This window comes from Balaenoptera ricei, chromosome 7, assembly GCF_028023285.1.
Source record: "Balaenoptera ricei isolate mBalRic1 chromosome 7, mBalRic1.hap2, whole genome shotgun sequence".
NCBI classification, from domain to species: domain Eukaryota; kingdom Metazoa; phylum Chordata; class Mammalia; order Artiodactyla; family Balaenopteridae; genus Balaenoptera; species Balaenoptera ricei.
The window spans coordinates 49291374-49312976 of record NC_082645.1 but is presented as its reverse complement, the minus strand read 5'-3'; the positions used below and the strand labels follow the sequence as shown (position 1 = coordinate 49312976).

Below are 21603 nucleotides of genomic sequence, written 5' to 3'. Positions count from 1 at the left end.
GACATTTAACAGGAGGTGATAGCAGCTAGAACTGATAAGAAAACCATCATAGAATTTTTAAAAATGGAGCTATGACTGAGAGAGAGAACCTTGCTGAATTCTAACTTTGAATTAAAGTATTAAGTATTTTAAAGGTCAGTCTTATTTTTTCTTTTCTTTTAGAAGTTCTTAATTACACGGTTAGTGCACAGTCACTATATAGAAGAGCACTTATGCAAATATTTTAAAAATAAAATTACCCTAAATTGTACCATCCTAAGGAAATGTAATGACTATTAACATTTTGGTAAGTATCCTTCTAGACTTCCGACCCCCCAGGCAGATATATTTTAATAAATATTTGATATATATGTATATATACATGTATATATGTATACATATATATACTATATGTACATATATATTTCCATAATCTATTTTCCTTTAAAAATATTTTTCCATGGCAGTAAATATAGAATGCATATTTCCTAATACTGTACACTATTCCTCTATATAGATATGCCATAATTGATTTAATCCTCTAATATTGGTTATTAAATTATTTCCAATCTTCCAGTGTTGTAAATGTGATGAACATCAGTGATTGTGCCTATGTGAGCAGAGCCAATGATTGTCTCGCAGACATCTTGCCAAATTATCTCCAAAAAGGTTTTACTAATTTTTACTCCAACTAACCACTTATGAGTTCCTATTTTTCTACACCCTAAGCCAGCACTGTTTAATCGGCACGTCTGAAACTCTTATTTTCATTCTTTTACCAGTGAAATTGCATTTTTCACACTTCTTGTGTTACATTTCCTTTCGTGAGGGTGAATTGTCTTTTTTATTTTAATTGAAGTATAATCGATGTACAATACTGTTACAAATTGAACAATATAGTGATTCACAATTTTTTAAGGTTTTACTCCATTTTTGGTTACTATAAAATATTGGCTATATTCCAGTGTTGTACAGTATATCCTTGTAGCTTATGTTATGCATAATAGTACCTCTTAATCCCCACCCCTATGTTGCCCCCTTCCCCCATTCCTCTCCCCACTGGTAAGCACTGGTTTGTTTTCTGTATCTGTCTACTGCCTTTTTAACAGTCTGAGACCAATTTTTTTTTCTTCTATTAAGGTGTTTGCCTGTTATTTTTTATTCTTAACAGAGCTTTAGTCTGCCCAGTTTGATTTTCTTCTGTAACAGTATGGTTGGTTTGGGGGGAGATTTTAGGCCCTGTAGTTTTCTTTTCCCCTGTAGTTAAATTTATTTTTTAAGCCTCTTTTAAAAGATGTGAAACTAATCGCCTAATACAAATTTTTCTTACCACGTCATGACCTAATGGCTCTTTCTCATCTCCATATATCTGTTAATTACCAGAAAGTTAACTGGTTTTAGAGTGATGTCATAAATACAGCAGCCTATTATTTAAGTTTCCTGTAATTTCTCAGTGTGTTCCCTGGATCAGCAAGCAGCATCAGTGTCACCTGGGAACTGGTTAGGAATGTAAATTCTCAGGCCCCACGTTACTCCAGCTAAATCAGAAGCTCTGGGTGTAGAAGCCAACACTGTTTTAACAAGCCCTCCATGTGATTCTGGTGCACACTAAAGTTGGAGAGCCGCTGATCCAAGGCAGTATTCTCAAGTTTTCGGAAGTTTTTGTTAAGTCAGGATGATTTTGGAAGAATGTAATTTAATGATAGGAAAGACTTCCTCATCTCTCCATGTAGTAACTGAATTAGTTGTAGTACCCAAAGCTTCCAAGATAACTTTAAAAATGTTTAGGATCAATGACTTCTCCTTGGAAAATTATGAAAATTTTAACTTCTAAAATTACTGAGACTGGAAAGTCATGTTTCTTAGGAACATTTTGATGTTTATTCCTCACTTAGCTGAGTACAGCTGAAAGGATGTATTTTTCCCAGGGGTTAGATGTACCTTCCCCACCAGATTTCTGGTTGCTATAAGCTCTGATGTCATCATTCTTCACTTGCAAAAACATGCAATTATCATGAGAGAAACTAACTCCATTAGCGTTTTCTCCTAAGTATTATCCAGTTTAGACAGTGGAATGATTTTTTTAACTTGCAAGAGAATCTTTGTTGGGTTAAGAAACAAGATTAAATATATCTGGGAAAAATGAAGTTACTGCTAATATTTTGTAGGGTGCTATGTAGCTTATAGATTGAAAGGATAAAAAATGTGAGACATAAAATCTATGTGGCTGCTGCTCTTTACTCAAACCAGGTGAGACAGTACCAGGAAATATCAGCTGTCCAATGAGAACAGGACCAAGGACCTCCTTTATCACTTTCCCTAACCAGGACTTCCCCAAGGGTGACCACAGAGGAAAATATGGGAAGGCATAGGCTTCAGGCAGCAGGCACATGGTGGCCCGTTAAGTGAGGCAGGTCAGAGACCGCTTGTTACTTGAACTTCACTAGGTCTTGGGACTGTTCTGGCAAGTTGCCCTGGTAGTTTTCAGCTCTCCTCAGTGTGGTCAGAGCTACTCCTCCCTATAATTGTGAACTGAGGGCAGGAGGGGCCGTGATTGCTAGAGGAAGGGGTAGTGAAAAGTTGAGATGCAGGAAGTGTGTTCTACTGCTCCAGCCTTCCCATGATGTTTTCTTTCCATGTTGTTTACAAGATTACTAGCCCTAAGTGAATGAAATAAAAAGTATGATTCTGTTCAGTTTATCACATTATCATTTTACTTTTCTCATGAGTATATTGTCTCTTCAGAAATGTGCATGACATTTTCAAGCTAAATTTTTTAAAAGGATGTAAAAGTATAATGTATTATAATAATGTATAATTTGTATATACTTCATGTGATTTTCATTGATTTTGGGAACATGCTGACTTCTTCTCCCTAAAATAATTTCAGGAGCAGACATGATAAGCATACATAATGAAGAAGAAAATGCTTTTATACTGGATACTTTGAAAAAGCAATGGAAAGGCCCAGATGATATCCTATTAGGCATGTTTTTTGACACAGATGGTAAGTGATATTTATACTTAAATTGTTTCTTACATTTTTTTCTTAATGTTAGTAAAACTGATAACTTTCTTTTAGATTCTTCAATTCTGTAGTTCGGTATTTCCTGTGGTTTCCAGGTATTGTATTTTCAGTATGCACCCATGTACCACAGCTTTCCCCTGAGCAGCTCAATGTGTGTCACATGTTCTGGATTAAAATATGGTTCTAGACTCAGTATTTCTGTAATATGGTAGGGTAATAAAAATTGGTACTAGTGTCAACAATTAATAGGATAAAGATAGACAAGTGTCAAGTAATACTATGTAAATGTATTTATTGTCACTGTTGAAAACAGAAAGTACATAATCATTTTCAAAATGAAATGAAATTACTAAGGTTACCATTAATATTTTAACTATTTTCTTGACTATTTCTTTAGGAAAATTATATATATTTTTTAATCACAAATGGGATCTTCTTCAGAACCTTCTTGAACCAGTATCTTTTGCCTGTGTACAGGATATATTCCTCCTTCTAATTTAAATCCTACAATCAAAAGTTTAGACCAGACATATCTTAGTAACTTCCCACCTTTAAAACTAGACCCAGGAAATCCCTGGTGGTCCAGTGGTTAGGACTCCATGCTTTCACTGCTGAGGGCCCGGGGTTCGATCCCTGGTTAGGGAACTAAGATCCCACAAGCCATGAGGCGTGGCCAAAAAGTTTTAAAAAAATAAAGCTAGACCCTTTTCTTTGACTTTCTTTTAACACATTTTATACTGTCATAATGTTAAAAATTTTCCTTAACTGACAGATGCCAGTTTCAAGTGGTTTGACAAATCAAATATGACATTTGTTAAGTGGTCAGACCAAGAAGATGGCGAGGATCTAGTTGACACCTGTGCCTTTTTGCACACCAAGACAGGTGATTGGAAAAAAGGAAATTGTGAAGTTTCTTCTGTGGAAGGAACCCTTTGTAAAGCAGCTAGTAAGTATAATTGAAGGCCTTTTTCCATTCTAAGAGAGGTGGGGAAAATAGGGCTGGTTTTAAAATAATTTTCTTTGTGATGTGTGACTCAATATGTAGAGGAAGTAAGACTTCAGAAGATACTGAGTTGGTTTGCTCCCAAGACTCTTGGAAGTCAAATATGTAATCCTATTACATTTCAGAGGTAGGGCCAGATCATGTGAACCAGGAATACTTTTATTCTATCTGCTTATTCTTAGAGCTTCTAAGAAGTCAAAAATTTCTTACATTGTTCAAAGGAATTATCATAGCCTCTTTGTGATTTGATTAAACAGTGGAAGTGGTGAAGAATAATCATGGCTGATTCCGGAATTCTAATGTTAGCGTACAAAGAATTTGATTCAGTACAAGGACATCTTTGATTAGGCCAAGAAAAATTGCATCATAGTTTATAATTTACTCTGGATTAAAGTATAAGTTTTCTTCTTACACGTCACAATGCTTTCTAATGAACAAAATTATCCTGTCCCAAAATATTTTCATATTATTGTTAAACATTAGACAGTTTGTTCTTTTATGTTTTAGAAAGAACTGTTTTCTCACTAAAGACATTTAAATTTCAAAACACGATTTTGGGTTGCTTGAAACAAGACAGAAACAGCCATTTCCCGCATTGCATCCTTAATATTCCCCCCTTCTACTCCAACTGCAAACCAAAACTATACATCTGCCTCTGATTATTTCCTTTCTTTACATCTGGAACTACATACAATTTTTTTTTTTTAAACTTGCCTCAGCAGGGTTTTTGACTAATCAGTCACACTTTTATGGTAGTAGCATTTGACTTCCAATATTTGTTGGATTTTTTAAAAGTTGGTTCTTTTCATATACTATGCCTCAGGCACCATTATATAAGCCAAATTTTTAATTAAACTATAACTTCAAAACATCAGAAATAGTGAGCAAATCTGTACTACCAAGGTAGGGTCACAATTGTATACTTTTACTGTTTCTACAGACTTTCCAACCCAAATCCTCTTATCTCCCTCACTTCATCACACTTTTTCTTGAGTTCCCTTATTCTTTTTCCACCAACTGAGCTAATGCGTTTTTAGCTCTCTACATCTTTTTTTAAAAAAACTGAGTTCAAAACAGATAATACAGACACATGACCAAGCAACAGAAATATGGATAATACTAAACTATTAAAGGGTTCGTTTTAAACTACTTTCAAAGTGTTTAGAAGCATTCTTAGAATAAGGCATACTTAAATTAATTATGATTTTCTTTTGTATTCTAGTCCCATATGAAAAGAGATATTTATCAGGTAAGTATGGTCTTTTGTTAAATTTTTCCCACAAGAAAGAATATATTAAGATTCTAGCATATTAAAGTAGTACTGAAGACCTCTTTAATTATATGACAGTGTGAAGTAGAACAACTTTTATAAGAATACAGAAAGACTTGACATTTTAAATATATCTGCAAGTTATGTATGAAATGAACATTTTTTAAAAACACCAAATCTATCTCCTCATTGCTCCGTTATCTGTTTTTGTGGGGAATGACTGCATCTTTTGTTAAAAAATTTTTTTCTTATAGTTGTAATTACAGTTCATGAAGAATCTTAGGGCTTACTAAACGTATTTTTGGGAAAGGAACAGGTAATATATTTACGTGGTTCCAAAAGCAAAACTATACAAGGCAAACACTGACAAATCTGTCTCCTCCCACTGTGCCTCCGTCCATCCTATTCTACCTGAACCCTTATTGGGCACTATTTCACTTTCTTCTTTAAATGTCTAGTGTTTCTTTTGCCAATGTAAACAAGAGATATGACTTACTTTTTTATTCACTAAATAGTCTAAATATCTCTCCATGTCATTACCTATAGCTAAATCTTCATTCTTTTTTACAACTGTATACTCATCCATTGTATGGATACATTCAATTATTTACCAACTCCGGACCCCTACTGGGTTGTTTCCAAACATTTGCTATTATAACAGTGCTGCAAGGAATGAAATCACCTTGCACAAAAGCATGTTTATCTTAGATTCTCTGAAATATAACTGCCGTATTGAACATGAATATATAACTTTGATCAATACTGATAGTTTCAGAGAAATTGTACCATTTTGCATCCCCCAAAACAATGTATGAATGCCTGTTAGGAAATTTTTGCAAATTGTGTAGCATATTTTTTAACCTCCAAATTTTTGATGTGTAATTAACTGAGGATAAAATGCACAGTCTTAAATGTACACCTTGATGGTTGCTTATGTATATACCTGTGTAACTACCACTCAAATCGAGATATAACATTTCCATCACACCACAAAATGGTGTGTCCGCATGCCCCTCCCAATAAATGCCCACCCTACCAGCATCCACCCCACAGGTAACCACTATTGATTTCTATCACCATAGGTTAGAGTTGTTTGTTCTTGAACTTCACGTAAATGTAACTTTTTCAGTCAGAACATTTTTTTGATTCATCAGTGCTGCCCATATATATTGTACTTTTTCTATTGCTGCACACTACTTTATAAACATACCATAATTTGTCCATTCTCCTGTCTATGGTCATTTGATCATTATTAGTCTGGCATGAATGTGATCGTGCTATGAACATTCTCATACTTTTTTTTTGGACCTTTGTTCTCATTTTCCTTGAGAGTGAAACAGCCATAGGGTAGCTAATAATGTTTAGCATTATTAGAAATAATCAAATAATTTTTCAAAGTGGTTGAACCATGTTAACATTCCTGCTGACAAGTTCCATTTGCTCTACATCCATCCGATGATGGTCTTGTCAGTCTAATTTTAGCCATTCAGATGGGTATGTAGAGTGATCTTATTTTAATTTCCCTGATGAAAAATAATGTTGAGCACCTTCACACATGTATTAGCCATTTGGATATCTTCTTTTATAAAATGCCTATTCAAGTCTCTTGCCCTTATTTTTTCCTTAATATCATGATTACTTTCTCTCAGTTTGGAGCTTGCTATGACTGACAGAAGAGGAGAAAAGGAGTGTTTATGGGTTCATTGGGTTCATGTATATATAGGAGGTAAATCCTGACTCTTCTATAAGATGAATATATATAACATCTTAAAAAAAAATCAAGCAAAGCACCACCTCACTCATTAAGTTGGCTATCAAAAAGAAAAAAAGAAAGGGAAGAAAGGGAGAAAGAAAGGGAGAGAGAGAAAGGGAAGGAGGAAGGAAAGGAAAGAAAAGAAAGAAAGAAAACAGAGGGACTCCCTGGTGGTCCAGTGGTTAAAACTGTGCTTCCACTGCAGGGGGCACGGGTTTGATCCCTGGTTGGGGAACTAAGATCCCACGTGCTGCACGGTACAGCCAAAACCAAACCAAACCAAACCAAAAAAAAAAGAAAACAGAAAATAACAAGTGTCGACAAGAATGTGGAGACCGTGGAACCTCTGTGCACTACTGATGGGAATGTAAAATGGTGCATCCGCTGTGGAAACAGTACAGGAGCTTCCCCAAAAATTTAGCATAGAATTACCATATGATCCAGTATATACCCAAAAGATGTGGAAACAGGGACTTGAACAGAATTTAAACAACCATGTTTATAGCAGTATTATTCTCAGTAGCCAGGAAGGTGGAACCAAGTCAAGTGTCCATCTACAGATGAATGGGTAAGTAAAACATGGTATATACATACTATGAACATTATTCAGCCTTAAAAAGGTAATTCTGACACATGCTACAACATGCATGAACCTGGAGGACACTAGGCTAAGTGAAATAAGCCAGTCACAAAAGGACAAATACTGTATGACTCTAATTATTTGAGGTACCTGGAGTAGTCAGCCTCAGAGACAGAAGGTAGAATGGTGATTGCCAGGGGCCGGGGAGAGGGGGGAATGGGGAGTTAATGTTTAATATAGTTTTCAGGTTTGCAAGATGAAAGTTCTATAGTTGAATGGTTATGACACAGCACAACAATGTAAATGTACTTAATGCTACTGAACTGCACACTTAAAAATGGTTAAGGTGGTAAATTTTGTTATGCATATTTTACTACAATTAAAAAAAATTTTACATCAAAGAGCAATATAAGCATGCATGGAGGTAAATAACAGAAGTAAGAAGAGTGGCTGCTTTGAGGAGTGGTAATTAAGGGTGAGCAGTAGTAGGGCAGGAGGAGGAACACAGTGTTTTCATTACATACCCTGTAGAACTATGAATTTTAAGCTATGCACATGTATACTTTGGATAACATAAAATCATATATGCAAATAGAAATATACGGTGAAACCTTCAGTGTGGATAATTTCCATTTTAAGATCTTAAAGTAGACTGGAGACCTGCAAAGTTTATTTCAAATTTTGAAGTATGGCAATTATTCAAGCTAAGAAATATAAATTTTGATAGGAATAAATGTGTGTAACTGTTTTTCTAACCAATGTGAGAAATTCTCAAAGTAGTGAAATATTTATGTGATGAAACTATATTTGTGCTCCCCAAAGAGCAATACTATCAACTTGTGTATCCTGATTTCCCATATTTTCTTTTGTCTTTTCCTTTACAGATAACCACATTTTAATATCAGCTTTGGTGATTGCTAGCACAGTAATTTTGACAGTTTTGGGAGCAGTCGTTTGGTTCCTATACAAAAGAAGTTTGGATTCTGGTTTCACCACAGTTTTTTCAGCTGCACCCCGATCACCTTATAATGATGACTGTGTTTTAGTAGTTGCAGAGGAAAATGAATATGATGTTCAATTCGACTAAGGTTTTGGAAATCTCAGATTAAGAAATCAAATACCTTGACAGTGATTCCTACGCAAGATTCTAATATAAAACCTAACAATGAAAATCATGGTTTTTATGATGTATTACCTAATTCCAGTAACATCCACTATTCTCATGTAATCACTGACTGTGACAAAAATTAATCTTTAGGATTATAAGAACAAAGTTTTTTAAAAAGGAATAATCTTAGATATAATTTAATGGTTTTAACCACCTCCTCAAATGCACCTTTCACTTGAATGAAGGAAAGCTTAAAGCCCAAGTATTAATAGTAAATCAGGTAAAAAAAAAAAAACCCAGTCTACTTGTTTTTACCTTCTCCATCTTCCCTCCCACTGAGTTGAACCACCTTAGTTTATAGTTGAATTAAAAAAAAAAGAAAAATTCTACTTATCACTATAATTTTAGCAATCACTAGGTCTTTAGTAATTTCTATGGTCTTGCTCCTTTATCAATAAGGTATGGAAGAATAAACCTGACCTTAAAATAGATTCTCTACATTTAGATATCACTTATGCTTGTTACTCTGATAATTCCTCAAATATTTCCATCTTCCTTTACGATTTACATGTAGAAAATTTTACAGATTTTTTAACACCCCATATGCCACATAATTATACAATTTCAGTACTTTCAGAACACTGTTTTGGACCACAAACAGTATTTAGCACTGATCATAAATGGTCAGAATTTCAGTAAGATTTAATAAATTTTGTGAAACAAAAAAAATTACAGCCATACCAGGAAGGTGTGGAGGAGGCTGGCATTGCGGGGAACTCTTGGGTCATAGTGTCCTTCAGGGATTTTTCTCCTACCACCATATCTGTTCCTATATCATCATCTCTCATGCTCCCCAAGCCTTGATGAAGTTTATCATTCAATGACATGAAACCTGTGTAAGCAATAACTGCAGAGAAAAACTAACTACTACTGTAGTGATCATGTTCAAAGTTTTCAGTATGTGTATTGTACATTTTAAGACAATGGTGAAATAATCATTTGGGGGGGTAAAAAATGAAAATGGAAGAAAGCTGAAACAATGATTTCTTTAGCAACTTAAAAACACAGTATTAGAAAAGATAAGGTACTTCACATAAAATTGTATTTACTATATGTAGAAACTTGAAAGTGCGAGGAAAGTAACCTCTCTCCCTAACGCATATCCCATCAATCATCTTATGGGAATACTTTTCATATGGATAGAGACACTATCATCTCTCAAGGTTGACCAGTGGCAACGAAGTCCTAGCTTGCGCCGTTTCCACTGGCCACCATGAATCAGAAACATCCCTCGTCACAATTAATGGCAGTTTTCTTAATGAGACATGTATAACTGCAAAGTGAATAATTTGACTATGTGGTACTAAAAACCAAATTTTATACTAGGTGTTATTACAAAACAATTATGCTCTGTAAAACTTTGAGATTTTGTGTATTGATTGAGATGTCTATTTTATTACTGATAGAGTATTAATGGTGCTGCTAATCGTGAACATTAGACTGGAATTCCTTACTGCTTTTCCTCCTCAAATTCTACCACTCCTTTAAGAACTGAGACCAGCCATCTGTTCCTTAAAACTTTGTAACTATCAATCACAGATCTTTACAGTATCTAATACACTAGCCGCTAGCCACATGTGGCTATTTAAATAAAGTTCATTTCCTCAATTGCACTAGCCATATTTCAAATGCTCAAATCACGTGCAGTTAGGAGCTACCACGATGGGCAATGCAAATTATAGAACATTTCCATTATCATAGAAAATTTCAGTGGACAATGCTGCTCTAGAGTCTCCCCTTCCACTTCTACATAACTAATTTTCTTCAGTTCATTTCAGTAACTTCTACCTAATAATGACAGCTCTACCAAAATGGCTGTTTTAACTGATTTAATTTTCCATGTTTGATTTTATTTTCAAACAAGTCCTTAAAGACCCCGGTAATGCAGTGCTAAATCTTAATTCTCTTTATATATCTGAACATCTGTAATAGGCCCTTGTATCTATTTGGTGGTCAACAGATAACTGAATCATTCAAGTCTGTATTTATTTTTAATATTAACAGTAACATTAGCATGCCTGTTTACATTCAGAATGTATAAACTGCTTTCTTCAAACATCTTGGTTCTACCCAATAATGACAATGTAATTCTTATGTTTGGCAACTATTACTACTATCATTACATTTTACCACTTACTTTTAACTACATTTTCTTAGGAATTTGCAATCTTAAATTCTTAGGTATTTGAGTAGTGTATGGTCTCTATTTTGTTCAGAATTTAAAAGTGATACCAATGAAAGATTTTTCTTATTCCCTCTAATTCACATTTATAGGACATAAGCAGCTAATACAATACTGAAATACTAAGTGGTACAAAGGAACTACAAGAATACTATAAAGCTCAAGCCACTGTCTGTATCTCTGTCATTTAGCACTTAATATAGCAAAACTATTAATAAATTGTATGCACACCAATGGAATGTTTTCTACCATTTACTTAAAATTTTTAAATAAAAAATTTTGTGGGTTAAGACACTACATTTTCATGCTGAGTTCTATTAAAAGCATAAATGTTTCAAACTCAAAGCATCCCTAAAGACCTGTAGAATAGATATTGATACTGGCATCCTTAAATTTTGCATATCTGCTTTAAGGAAGGCAACGCAAAGGTAACAGGCAGAAGTTGAGCAAATGTTTTAGAAACAATTATATTTCATTTAAAATGGGATTTAAAATAAGATTCTTGGCTATAAGGTTTGAAGGCTTCTTGAGCACCTGTTTAAAAGGAAACATTTCAAACTATAAAGTAAATCAATCAGTATGCACTTTATTTCAAGCCAAAGTTTTACATTAAGACCAACAATCTGACTGAATGTGGGCAAACTGTTGATTCACACGTGAGAAATTACATGGTTTCTATTTAGGTTCTGAAAAAGTAGCTTGACAAAAGACTTTATTTAACCTGAAACCCGCCTGAAGGCATTTTTAAGTGTATCCTAAGGGTGTTGACAGAGAAAATATACAGTGTTATGGACATATACACAACTCAGGACCACAGTATGGTGAACAGTTAATGTTCATCTCTAAAGGTAGTGAAAAATATTAAGCCATCAAATAAATGCTTAGAATTACCAAGGAACAGTTAAAAACGACCAGGATCCAAACAGGTTATTTATATCATATTTATCTATAAAGAAGTGACAACACTAAAAAACACATTGAAAACCAGTGTTTTAAACTCTGAATGTGGGATTTAAAAATATTTCGTTAACTTGAGACTGCAATAATACTTTTAACCAAATAGCATCTGACTGGCAAATTCTGATATAATTTACAGCTGTAATATTCCTAAAAGGAATATCTACATACTATGGCCTATCAAATATAATCTGCATTTTGCATATCAATACAAAAATTTATCCATTTGTACACTTTATTTATATATTTTAAAAATTAGATTTCATTGCTAAGTGAATTTAGAATTCAAATTAAATTTGGAAACCTAATATAATGAATGCTCTTCTTAACTTTCTCCCCATTCTTTTTTTTTAAACACTGGAAGCAAATGATTATGAAAATGAGACCGCAACTTAAGGCATTTTAAAAAGAAAAATAATTAGGTGCCATTTGGCAATTTATTCTAAAAGCATATTTTGTCCCACTTTTTTCACTAACGAGACTAAAACACCAACCTTTTTTCATAAATATAACTACAGTAATCACAACACAAAAAAGGGCTGTCAGCATTGCTTAGATATTTAAAACAAGGGTAACACTTTCCCCACTCATCTAAAAGAAAAATACTTTTAATTACCAGTTTATAAACATCAGATTCACTGGCCATGTTAAAAGGCCCAGCAGAATTTTAATTCAGCAACACTTGAGAATGAACATATATATACATGCATAATGTGTGTGTGTGTGTGTATATATATATATTCATTCTATATATAGACAGTAAATGTGTTCAATAGGTATTTCCCCAGAAAATTAATTCATACTTAATTGCCAGTTTTAATAAACACTGTACACAGATCATCCATTTGTCTCATATGAAGTTAGGCAATATCAAATGTTCTGTTATGGTCTCCATCTTCTTCAGAATCATCCTCTGAAGCTGTTGAAAGAAAACAGGATGATCAAGAATGATTTTAAGGGGGATGAGAATGGATGTGTAAGTATGAAGCCAGAACAGCAATGACTTGTACAATAAAAACCCCAATGTAGTATATGCCAGGGTTAGTGCGGTCTGACTGTGGGTGAGGCCCGTCTACAACGCTCCCACCCCCCATTTTCATTTTTTCTTGTTAGTTTTTATTAAAATGAAAATGTTTAAAAATGTGGCCCAAGAACATCTAAAAAGTTTCTGAGATCAATTTGTGTTCCCAGTAGCTAATGAGAAATACACTAGAGAAAGAGTAAACTTAAGGCAAGTGCTCTCACACACCTGAGTAGAATCTGGCTTATTACCGCTGCGTGTTTGATGTATCCGATGAGAATGAAAAAAAATGTACATAGAATAATAGGTTATGGGTGTTCTTGAAATTTACATCAGAGCTATGTCTATACAATGCCAAGAAAAAGCTCTATTTAGTCAAAAAAGCTTTATATAGACACAGCCTAATATAATTGGATTTAGTAAAAACCTTTTGTTGAGATTATTCCTATGCCTCCACGTTGTCAGAAATTTATCACTCTTGCAACATGTCCGACCTCAATTTATTTTAGTCATTACTGGCTCAAGAGTTTAATATAAAACTTCCACGAATGTCTTTAAGAAGGACACAGTAAGTACAAGACTATGTAACTGTCTGCATGTGAAGGAAAATGGAAGTTCACTAAACATCCTACCAGCATTTCCCCTATTATCAAGGGCAGAAAGGTTAAATGTACACTCTTCTTGTATTTAATACTGTACAATTTAAGGGCAACCAGAAAATGGAATCAACAAGAAAAAATTATGCAACACGTACAGATGAAACTTCAATCCTCATATATTTACCTTGCAGAAATTTAAAATCCATTTTAAATAAATATCAAGCATATACTTAGCTCATGAAGAGTAAATCCTATGCTTAACTTTTATGCAATATCATGGAGAAATGTCAAACTAAAAAATAAAATAGCTTTTCAGAGAATTTCTCATGTTTTCTATTGGATTAACTCTACAGAAGAAAATTCAGTCAGAACCAATTTTCAGAATGTATTAATACTCTAGCACTTAGGAGTTAACTTGTAGCACCCACATCTTTCACTCTCAGTTGAGTCTGGGTATATATTTCAACTTCACCTTTTCCCTCTCATTCACATGTTGGGAGTAGACCCTCCTATATGTTTAGAAAACTAAATTCTAAATGAGAATGTTAGTTGAAAACAAACAAGCAATCTGGGGAAAATGTACACTGCAACAAATTACTCTCATCACATTTGACAAAGTATCAATTATAATTTACAAAAGAGAGATCTTTGTATTAGCCAACATGATGGATCTGAACTAAGAAGGTATGAAGGAAAAAAAGATTTACACTAAATGAAGTCCCACTTTATTATATCATTTGATTCCTTTATATACCATTTCCACACATACTAAAGTTGTGAAAATGCATTACCTCGTTGTACCTCTAATCCTTTTAAAACTTTAAAAAAACCTTACTTCAAAGGATGCTAAGCTTTCGCTAAAGGTAAAAATATTATGCACATTACAGGTTAACAGTCCAAGTATTTTGAAGATGAGTATAGAAGATAATCAATTGGAGAATACATATATAAAAACACTTCAAAGAGTGTACTGGAATCTGATCATGGGATGCCAGTTGCTTTGGGTGAAAAAGCACAATAGGTAGGGTAATCTTGGATTCCCAGGAACTGTTCCAGAGCCACCAATATCTGTGCCCACCTGGTATGAAGCACCCTGGAGGTTGTAGGACTTTGAGAAGAGGGTAAGCTGTGCAGATGCCTGTAAAGATTTGGGCATTAAGTGCCTTCACATAGGAGCCCAGGCAGAAGTCCTAAAGCTGGAACGTGATCTTAAGAGATTGGAGCTGCTGGCGGAGCTGGCTGCCTATTAAAGGTCCATGAGGACCTGAACAAGGAGCAAAAAACAAAAAACAAAAAAAAAACAAAAAAACTATGGCTTCTGTTAGGGACTCAGAATTAGGACTCTTTCACCACTATATTCCTAGAACTATATATAAACCCAGGGAACACCTTTTATGATCTAACAAAGCTAAAGAACAAGTAAAATTTCACACACAAAAAATCTAAAGAAGTGTGTTTTGATTAGTAAACATGTCTTCTTTTAAAAAAGTGTTAACATTAAAAGTGTTAAAATTAAGGTGATTAAATATATATTTTTAATTTAAATAAAATACTGATGGTTAAAATAACACCCTTCCATACATTAAAATTAATTTAATTTTTAAAAAATAGGCTCTTAAAAAACTAGTGTCAGTTGCCCAACCCATCTTTCCCAAATCAATTATTCTGGTATTATTAAGACTATAAATGAAGCTCTAATTTGGTAAAAGAGTATATATACTTAGGTTTTGCTCTGTGGGTTTAATTTGCAAAAGTAAATTCAACAAGTCTGGGGAGGGGAAATTCCACCTACTTTCGAGATCTTCCATATGTGCCTGAAGAGTTCTTGCAAGGTTAATAAACTAGAAACAATGCAGAAAGAAATACAGTAGTTTAAATGTAGCAAATGGATCTAAAGAGAGAATCAGTATAAGAGATTCATTTCTACTTAAAAGTCAAACACAATTTTAAGCCTTTAAATAGGGGGTTTTTCTCCCCCCACATCAAAACTTACAAGCTTAAGGATATGATTTTTTTAATGTCTTACATAATCATTATTGCGATGTAAAAATCATATATTAATCACGTAGAAATTGGGAGCAGATACAATATAATATTCTATGAATACCGCTGTCTTCTTGCATTGATATAATACTTCCAAAAACTATGGAGAAAAAAAAATTAAACCTCTGCAATTTGGACCCAAGTGAATTTTAGTGGTCAATTAAAAAAATAAATCAGTATTTTCCTGCCTGGAAGTATTGCATTTGACTCTGTACTTTTAAAAAAAATCATAAAAGTGACTTCCACTTTAATATTAACTTGTGTATACCTTTTACAAAGGCATGAATTCAACACATCTTATTATATACTTTATATGGTTCGTTCACTCTGAAGAGATTAAAGTTGCCTGTTTAGAAATCAAGAGCTCTTTGCTCAAATTCTGAAAGCTCTTGATAGTTTGTTCTCTTTTCTCTGAATGATAATAATCTGTCAACTGGCTCACAGGAATAATGTTTACATGATTACAGAAAAATGTTCTACCCATATACACTGAATTGGTTATTTGATAATTTTCAAAATATAATAGAAACATTATACCTCACCATAAACTCTACTAAATTTTCATCACCAAGAGAACATCCATATAAAAAATAGTTTGAAGGATATGTTTATGAACACATTTCAAGATATTAGGTGTTCAGAATGCTACTGTAATGAGATATAGACTCTAGTCCCTGCTACATAAAATGGGCAAGGCAGTAGAGTATAAATTTCCATAACAGTACCTTTTAATTAAAAATACCTAACAAACAGCTAGCTTAAGTGTTAAATTAAGGCAATAGTGTATAGACTAAATGCCAAATAGTCCAGATCTTAAGTAGTTTGAAATATGGAGGCTTAAAAACTACTACACTGGTAATCTTTTACAAGACAGTAACAAATAAATTGAAGTTAATTTCCCATACTCTTTCAGTTTTTGGAGTTCAATTTCAGGTTTCTAAGTTAAAATACTGAGTCTTGTTTTTGTTTTTTAATTAAAAAGAGCATTTTCCTTAGTACTTCCAATTCTGTCCCTGTTTTTCACTGAAATATATTCCAATCACCTTCAAGAGCTAGAAAATTACTTCTTTTTCTAAAACAGCTTTATGAGAAAATTAGGCTGCTTGATACAGAGGTAAGCCAGACAGCAATTTCTATTAAATCTACAGTATCTTTAATTTTAAGAAAGATTTTAATATAAGAACTCCCCAAAGGAAATAGACTGTGAACATATAGAACAATCTGCTTTCCAAAGCAAACACTTGTTGCATCACATCCACCCTTTTCCCCTGCTCCAAGGTTACTTACTCGGACACGTGTGCTTGGTTCATTCGTATTTCCCATCATATCAGAAAAGCTTTGTTCGCACAAGTGCAATAACACAACTAGGTAGAGACCAGAGCTGATAAACTCATACTCAGCCTTCAACAGGGAAGCAAACGAGAAAAAGAAGAATATGGAGAATGAAAAATTAATAGACAAGAGATTGACATCCAAAGTATACTGAGAAACTAGAGGAAATGTATTCATATCCAGTCTTAGTAAGAGATACAGCACCATCTATTAAACCAAGAAATAAAAAGTCACCCTCCATAATTTCATAATTTTACTAATGCTATAAGGTGTACAAATAGGTGTGTGAATATCCTCTTTATTTTCATACAGTCTTCTTTTATGTAATTTATATAAAAGTGGGACGTTTAACTCATTTGATGGTAGAATGAATGTTCTGGTTCTATCAAGTTATAAAGCGCCTAACAGATTTTATTAATACAAATGGCTATAAATGTTTACTTAATTATCATTTCATCTATAGCTAAATCAATAAATTATACAATTAAAACCTAGTCAAATGGGTCAAGTGTTTATTACATAATATAATTAACTTTAAGGTAACAGTAAGTATAAAAATGAATAAAGGTAATAGAGTAACTGTTCTTCATATCATTCACATAGAAATTTATAGTGGGTAAAACCTGTCCTTTGGTTCAAAATTGTTGTTTTGAAGCTAATAATACAAGTCATGAATATAGTGTTATTAAAAATCTAATCTATCCTGTAATTTTTATACAGTGAACTACCTGTAAGTTGTACCATTTTTGGTAATTAACTCATCTGAAGTTAAGAACTATACGTTCTTAGTAACAACTTCAGCAAGTAACTGGTTATCAGATTCCACAGAGCATTCAAGAAATTTGAAATTGACTTATTAAAACTTTCTTTAAATCTTTGCTTACTTTTCTTATTTTTAACTTAAAAGGAAATAAATTTATGTCCTGAAAATTTTTTTAAAAAATTTTAATGTTTATCACCTTGAAAAAAATGAAGCTACTGGATAATGAGGAAATAAACTGCATTAAGCTAATCATTTCAAATGAGAGTAGTTCTTGGGCCCCCAGAATCCAAGATTCACACAGAACAAAGAAGTTAAAGCCAGGAAGCTTAATCAAGGCTGTCACTGCTTTTACAATGACTCCACCTAATATTTCCTCACACTTAAATTATTTAAGACTGTGGGTCATTAAATCCTTGGAGAACCATGGAAACATTCCTGGTTGAATCGAAATGCCAAAGAACCACCTTTAAGAGACATGATGGAGCACCTAGAGAAGGAAGAATGGCAGAAGAAAACCATCCTTTGAAACCTACTCTCATTTTGAGAAGATGAAAAAAAAATTTTTTCTTTCCATCATTCTATTTTTACATACTCTTTTCCCCGTTCTTTAAAATACCAATGCTCAGCTGTCTAGAGAGACTCCTTAGGGATTTAAGACAATTCCTTGCTGAAAACACTATTCTCTTTGGACAAGTGGCTCATTAAAGAATAGAGTAATAATTAGTATGAATAGCATCTATGCTACATCAATTGCCTTAATGGTTCATTAATTATATCAGTGATTCTTAACCTGGATCTAAGTAATCAGCTTCAAAGGATCTGGGAATCCCTTAAATCACATACAAATATTGTGTCTTTGTATATTTTGTTAGGAGTGTGATTTTAATCAGATTTTCAAAGGGTATTCATTATTCCCACATTTTAAAAGTAAAGGGTATCCATAAAAGATCATGTTGCTTGATTCCATTTATACGAAATATCCATAATGGATAAATCCAGAGACAGAAGGCAGTTGGTGGTTGCCGAAGGAAGGGGGGACAGGGAGCAACTGGTTAAGGGGTACAGGATTTTCTTTAGGAGAGATGAAAGTATCTTGGAAGTAGATGGCAGTGGTGGTTGCACAACATCGCAAATATACCGAATTGTTCACTTTAAAATGATTTTTGTGTTTATGTGAACTTTACCTCTATCAAAAAAAAGGGGGGTGTCCACTACTCCTTAATTTAAAGTGCTTTTCAAGCATTCATGCATTCTCCCACCATCATATCTCTTTTTATAACAAATATGCTAAGCACACTTGGAGAGTACGGCTCTTGAGTCATCCTTGTAATCTCCTTTAACATCTTTTTTCCCCCAGAATTTTCCTTTAGGAGGAAGAAAAGGGGGAAAATATTGAACTCTTCATTCTAACTATCTAAGCATCTCAAAAAATTTTTTTAATTTAAAGCTTCAAGAAACAAAAATTAGTGACCAAATCAATTATTAGGAGAATAGTTATCAATAATACCAAAAAATCTGAGAAATGAGAAGAAAATATTTGAAAAAAAATTTAATAAGATCAGATTATTCATTATATGAATAGACTATAATGACACAAATACTAAAAGAAAGAGGTTTATAAACAATGTGAACTTGGAATTAAAGATTTCTTAAGTAAGTTGTTCATCATAAAGTTAGAGGTAGGAATGAGGAGAGTGGAGGGAACCAGGATAGTAGAAGAACATGGGGGCAGATAGGCACATAAAAAGCTATTCCTAACATTAAAAAAAAAGGAAGGGAGGGACGGAGGGATGGAGGAAGGGAGGGACGGAGGGATGGATGGAGGGATGGAGGGAGGAAGGAAGGAAGGAAGAGGATGAAGATCCAGGGCTTGGTGTTTCAATCATGTTCTAGGACTAAGAGGTATTCACAACTGAGACAGCTCTTAGCATGCCTATTTGGGGACCACTTAGTAAGCCTTTATTTTCACGTTTATTTAGGAACCATATAATAAATTTTATCTTAATAATTTAAAACCTGCGACTTGCTTTTTTGCCTTTCACTTTCAAAAAGTTATAGGAACGTAAAGAAAAATTATAAAATTATACCTAATGCAGTAAAAGAAAATGTTATTATTATTATTTTAATGCAGGTTTTCTGACCATGATTTAATCTTTTCTTCAAGAGTTGTCCTTTAAGCACAGAATAGACACTTACCAAGGTAAATTAGGCAAAATATACTAACTTGTTCATTTGCATGAGCTCTATGTAGTTCATGAATATCAAAATCCTCCAGGTTAAGCTGCAACTTCTCTTTACAGAGTTCACAGGTGGTTACAGCCTCTAGCGAAGAACCTGGTAAAAAATTACAAGTAAAGCTTAATTTTGCAGGGTCTCGACAAAACATTTTTCCTTGTAGGTTTAAGCTTAGAACACAGAAAACTGAAAGGAAGGCAGGGAGGAAGAGATAGCAGGGAGACTGTGCTACGACCATAAACCAGTAATGTCTCCTAAAATATCAATCAGTAACACCTGATGTGCATGTCAAGTCCTACTCTGTGGTACCTAAGCCTCCACCCATTTTTCCCCCCAGATGCTCATACATTTTGATATGGGAAGCTGACAATGGAATGTTAGTTATCGGTACCTCCTACTTCCTCCTTAAGTACTCTGGCAAGATGCCAAGAAAACATGGAATCTAAAACAACTAGTTACATATACTCAGGCTAGTATCTTTAATGTGACGACATATACTAAGACCTTCTGTGGTCGAAGAAATGTGTCTTCCCTGCAGCATAGAAGGCAAAAAAAGGGATCCACCTTTGTTCAGATAAAAACAGCTCCCCTCCGCCATGAAAAGAACGAAGTCCTTATACATGCTACAACTGCTAAGTAAAATAAGGCACAAATAAGATACAAAAAGGATAAATGTTGTATGATTTCACTTATAAGAAATATGTAGAATAAGCAAATTCATAGAGAAAGTAGATCAGAAGCTACCAGGGGCTGGGGAGGAGGGGGAGAAGGGTGTTAGTGCTTAATGGGTATAAAATTTCTGTTTAGGGTGACTTAAAAGTTTTGTAAACAAATAGTGGTGATGGTCACAAAACATTCGGAATCTACTTAATGTCACTGAATTATACACTTAATAATGGTTAAAAGGGCAAATTTCATGTTATATCAATATATATTTTACCACAATTAAATAAAATTCCATCTGTCCTGTAGGCACTCAACACTTGGTTACTCCTAAGCTTCTGGCTCCAATTAAGTAGGTCTTGTCTAATTAAAGATATAGCCATTTTCCCCCTTGTGTTTATTTTTAGACAGGGTTTTAAAATGAAAAAAGGTACTAAAAATTAGAGCAAGTCATGTGCATAAACAAGATAAAGATTTAGATTCAATTTAACTAACATTTACGGAGTGCTTGTTATGTGCCAAAATAGATTAGAAGTTCTGGAGATTCAAGGATAAGTCCATAGTGTTATGACCTGATGGAGAATATAAAGAATGTGAAACTTTAGAAGGCTTTCTCTTATCAGACATTTATTCTCTGATTCAGAAGCAGGAAAAATGTGATGGTCATAAAATATGGACACTGGATATCATTAAAACAAAGTCTTTCACATCTTAGGGTTTCATTTTTCTCTTCTACGGAACAAGTGACCTACAGAAGTTGCTCAAAAAGGTCATGTGCAGATGGGAGGAACCCATTTATCCCTACAATCTTTAATCCAGGATTCTGTCCTTTACATCCCACCTCATTCAGTAGGCCCTGACTGCATTTGCCTAAACTTGTACTAGACATATTCTATTCATCTTTGAACATCCTGTAGAGTTTCAACAGTCCATATATAGTAGCTGCCTAATAAATGTTTAAATGAATCTCTACCAGAGAATCACCTACCAGATGGGGTCTTTATGAAAATACGAGAAAGCCTTGTGG

At 33.8% G+C, this 21603-nt stretch overlaps 2 protein-coding genes across 8 annotated transcripts in view; one reads left to right on the top strand and one right to left on the bottom strand.

Moving 5' to 3' along the window:
- Positions 1 to 11253, top strand: part of LOC132368965 (CD302 antigen) — a 132024-nt gene extending 120771 nt beyond the window's left edge. For all 3 annotated transcript variants that reach the window (XM_059927958.1, XM_059927957.1, XM_059927956.1), the window contains 4 exons: positions 2870 to 2986; positions 3780 to 3953; positions 5233 to 5259; positions 8498 to 11253. In XM_059927958.1, coding sequence (XP_059783941.1) covers positions 2870 to 2986; positions 3780 to 3953; positions 5233 to 5259; positions 8498 to 8700 — 521 coding nt within the window. In that variant the 3' untranslated portion in view covers positions 8701 to 11253. The remainder of the gene's footprint in view (positions 1 to 2869; positions 2987 to 3779; positions 3954 to 5232; positions 5260 to 8497) is intronic.
- Positions 11254 to 11529: 276 nt separating this feature from the next.
- MARCHF7 (membrane associated ring-CH-type finger 7) overlaps positions 11530 to 21603 on the bottom strand; it is a 45436-nt gene continuing 35362 nt past the window's right edge. The window contains exons 7-11 of one of the 5 annotated variants that reach the window (XR_009504195.1): positions 19903 to 20012; positions 16871 to 16984; positions 15333 to 15381; positions 14619 to 14804; positions 11530 to 12839 (exon numbers count right to left, since the gene is read on the bottom strand). Coding sequence is in view for 4 of the 5 variants with exons in the window: in XM_059927952.1 (XP_059783935.1) it covers positions 13130 to 13194; positions 15333 to 15381; positions 16871 to 16984; positions 19903 to 20012 (338 nt within the window). In the remaining variant the exon portion in view is untranslated. The other 4 variants (XM_059927954.1, XM_059927953.1, XM_059927952.1 and 1 more) reach the window with 4 other exon arrangements.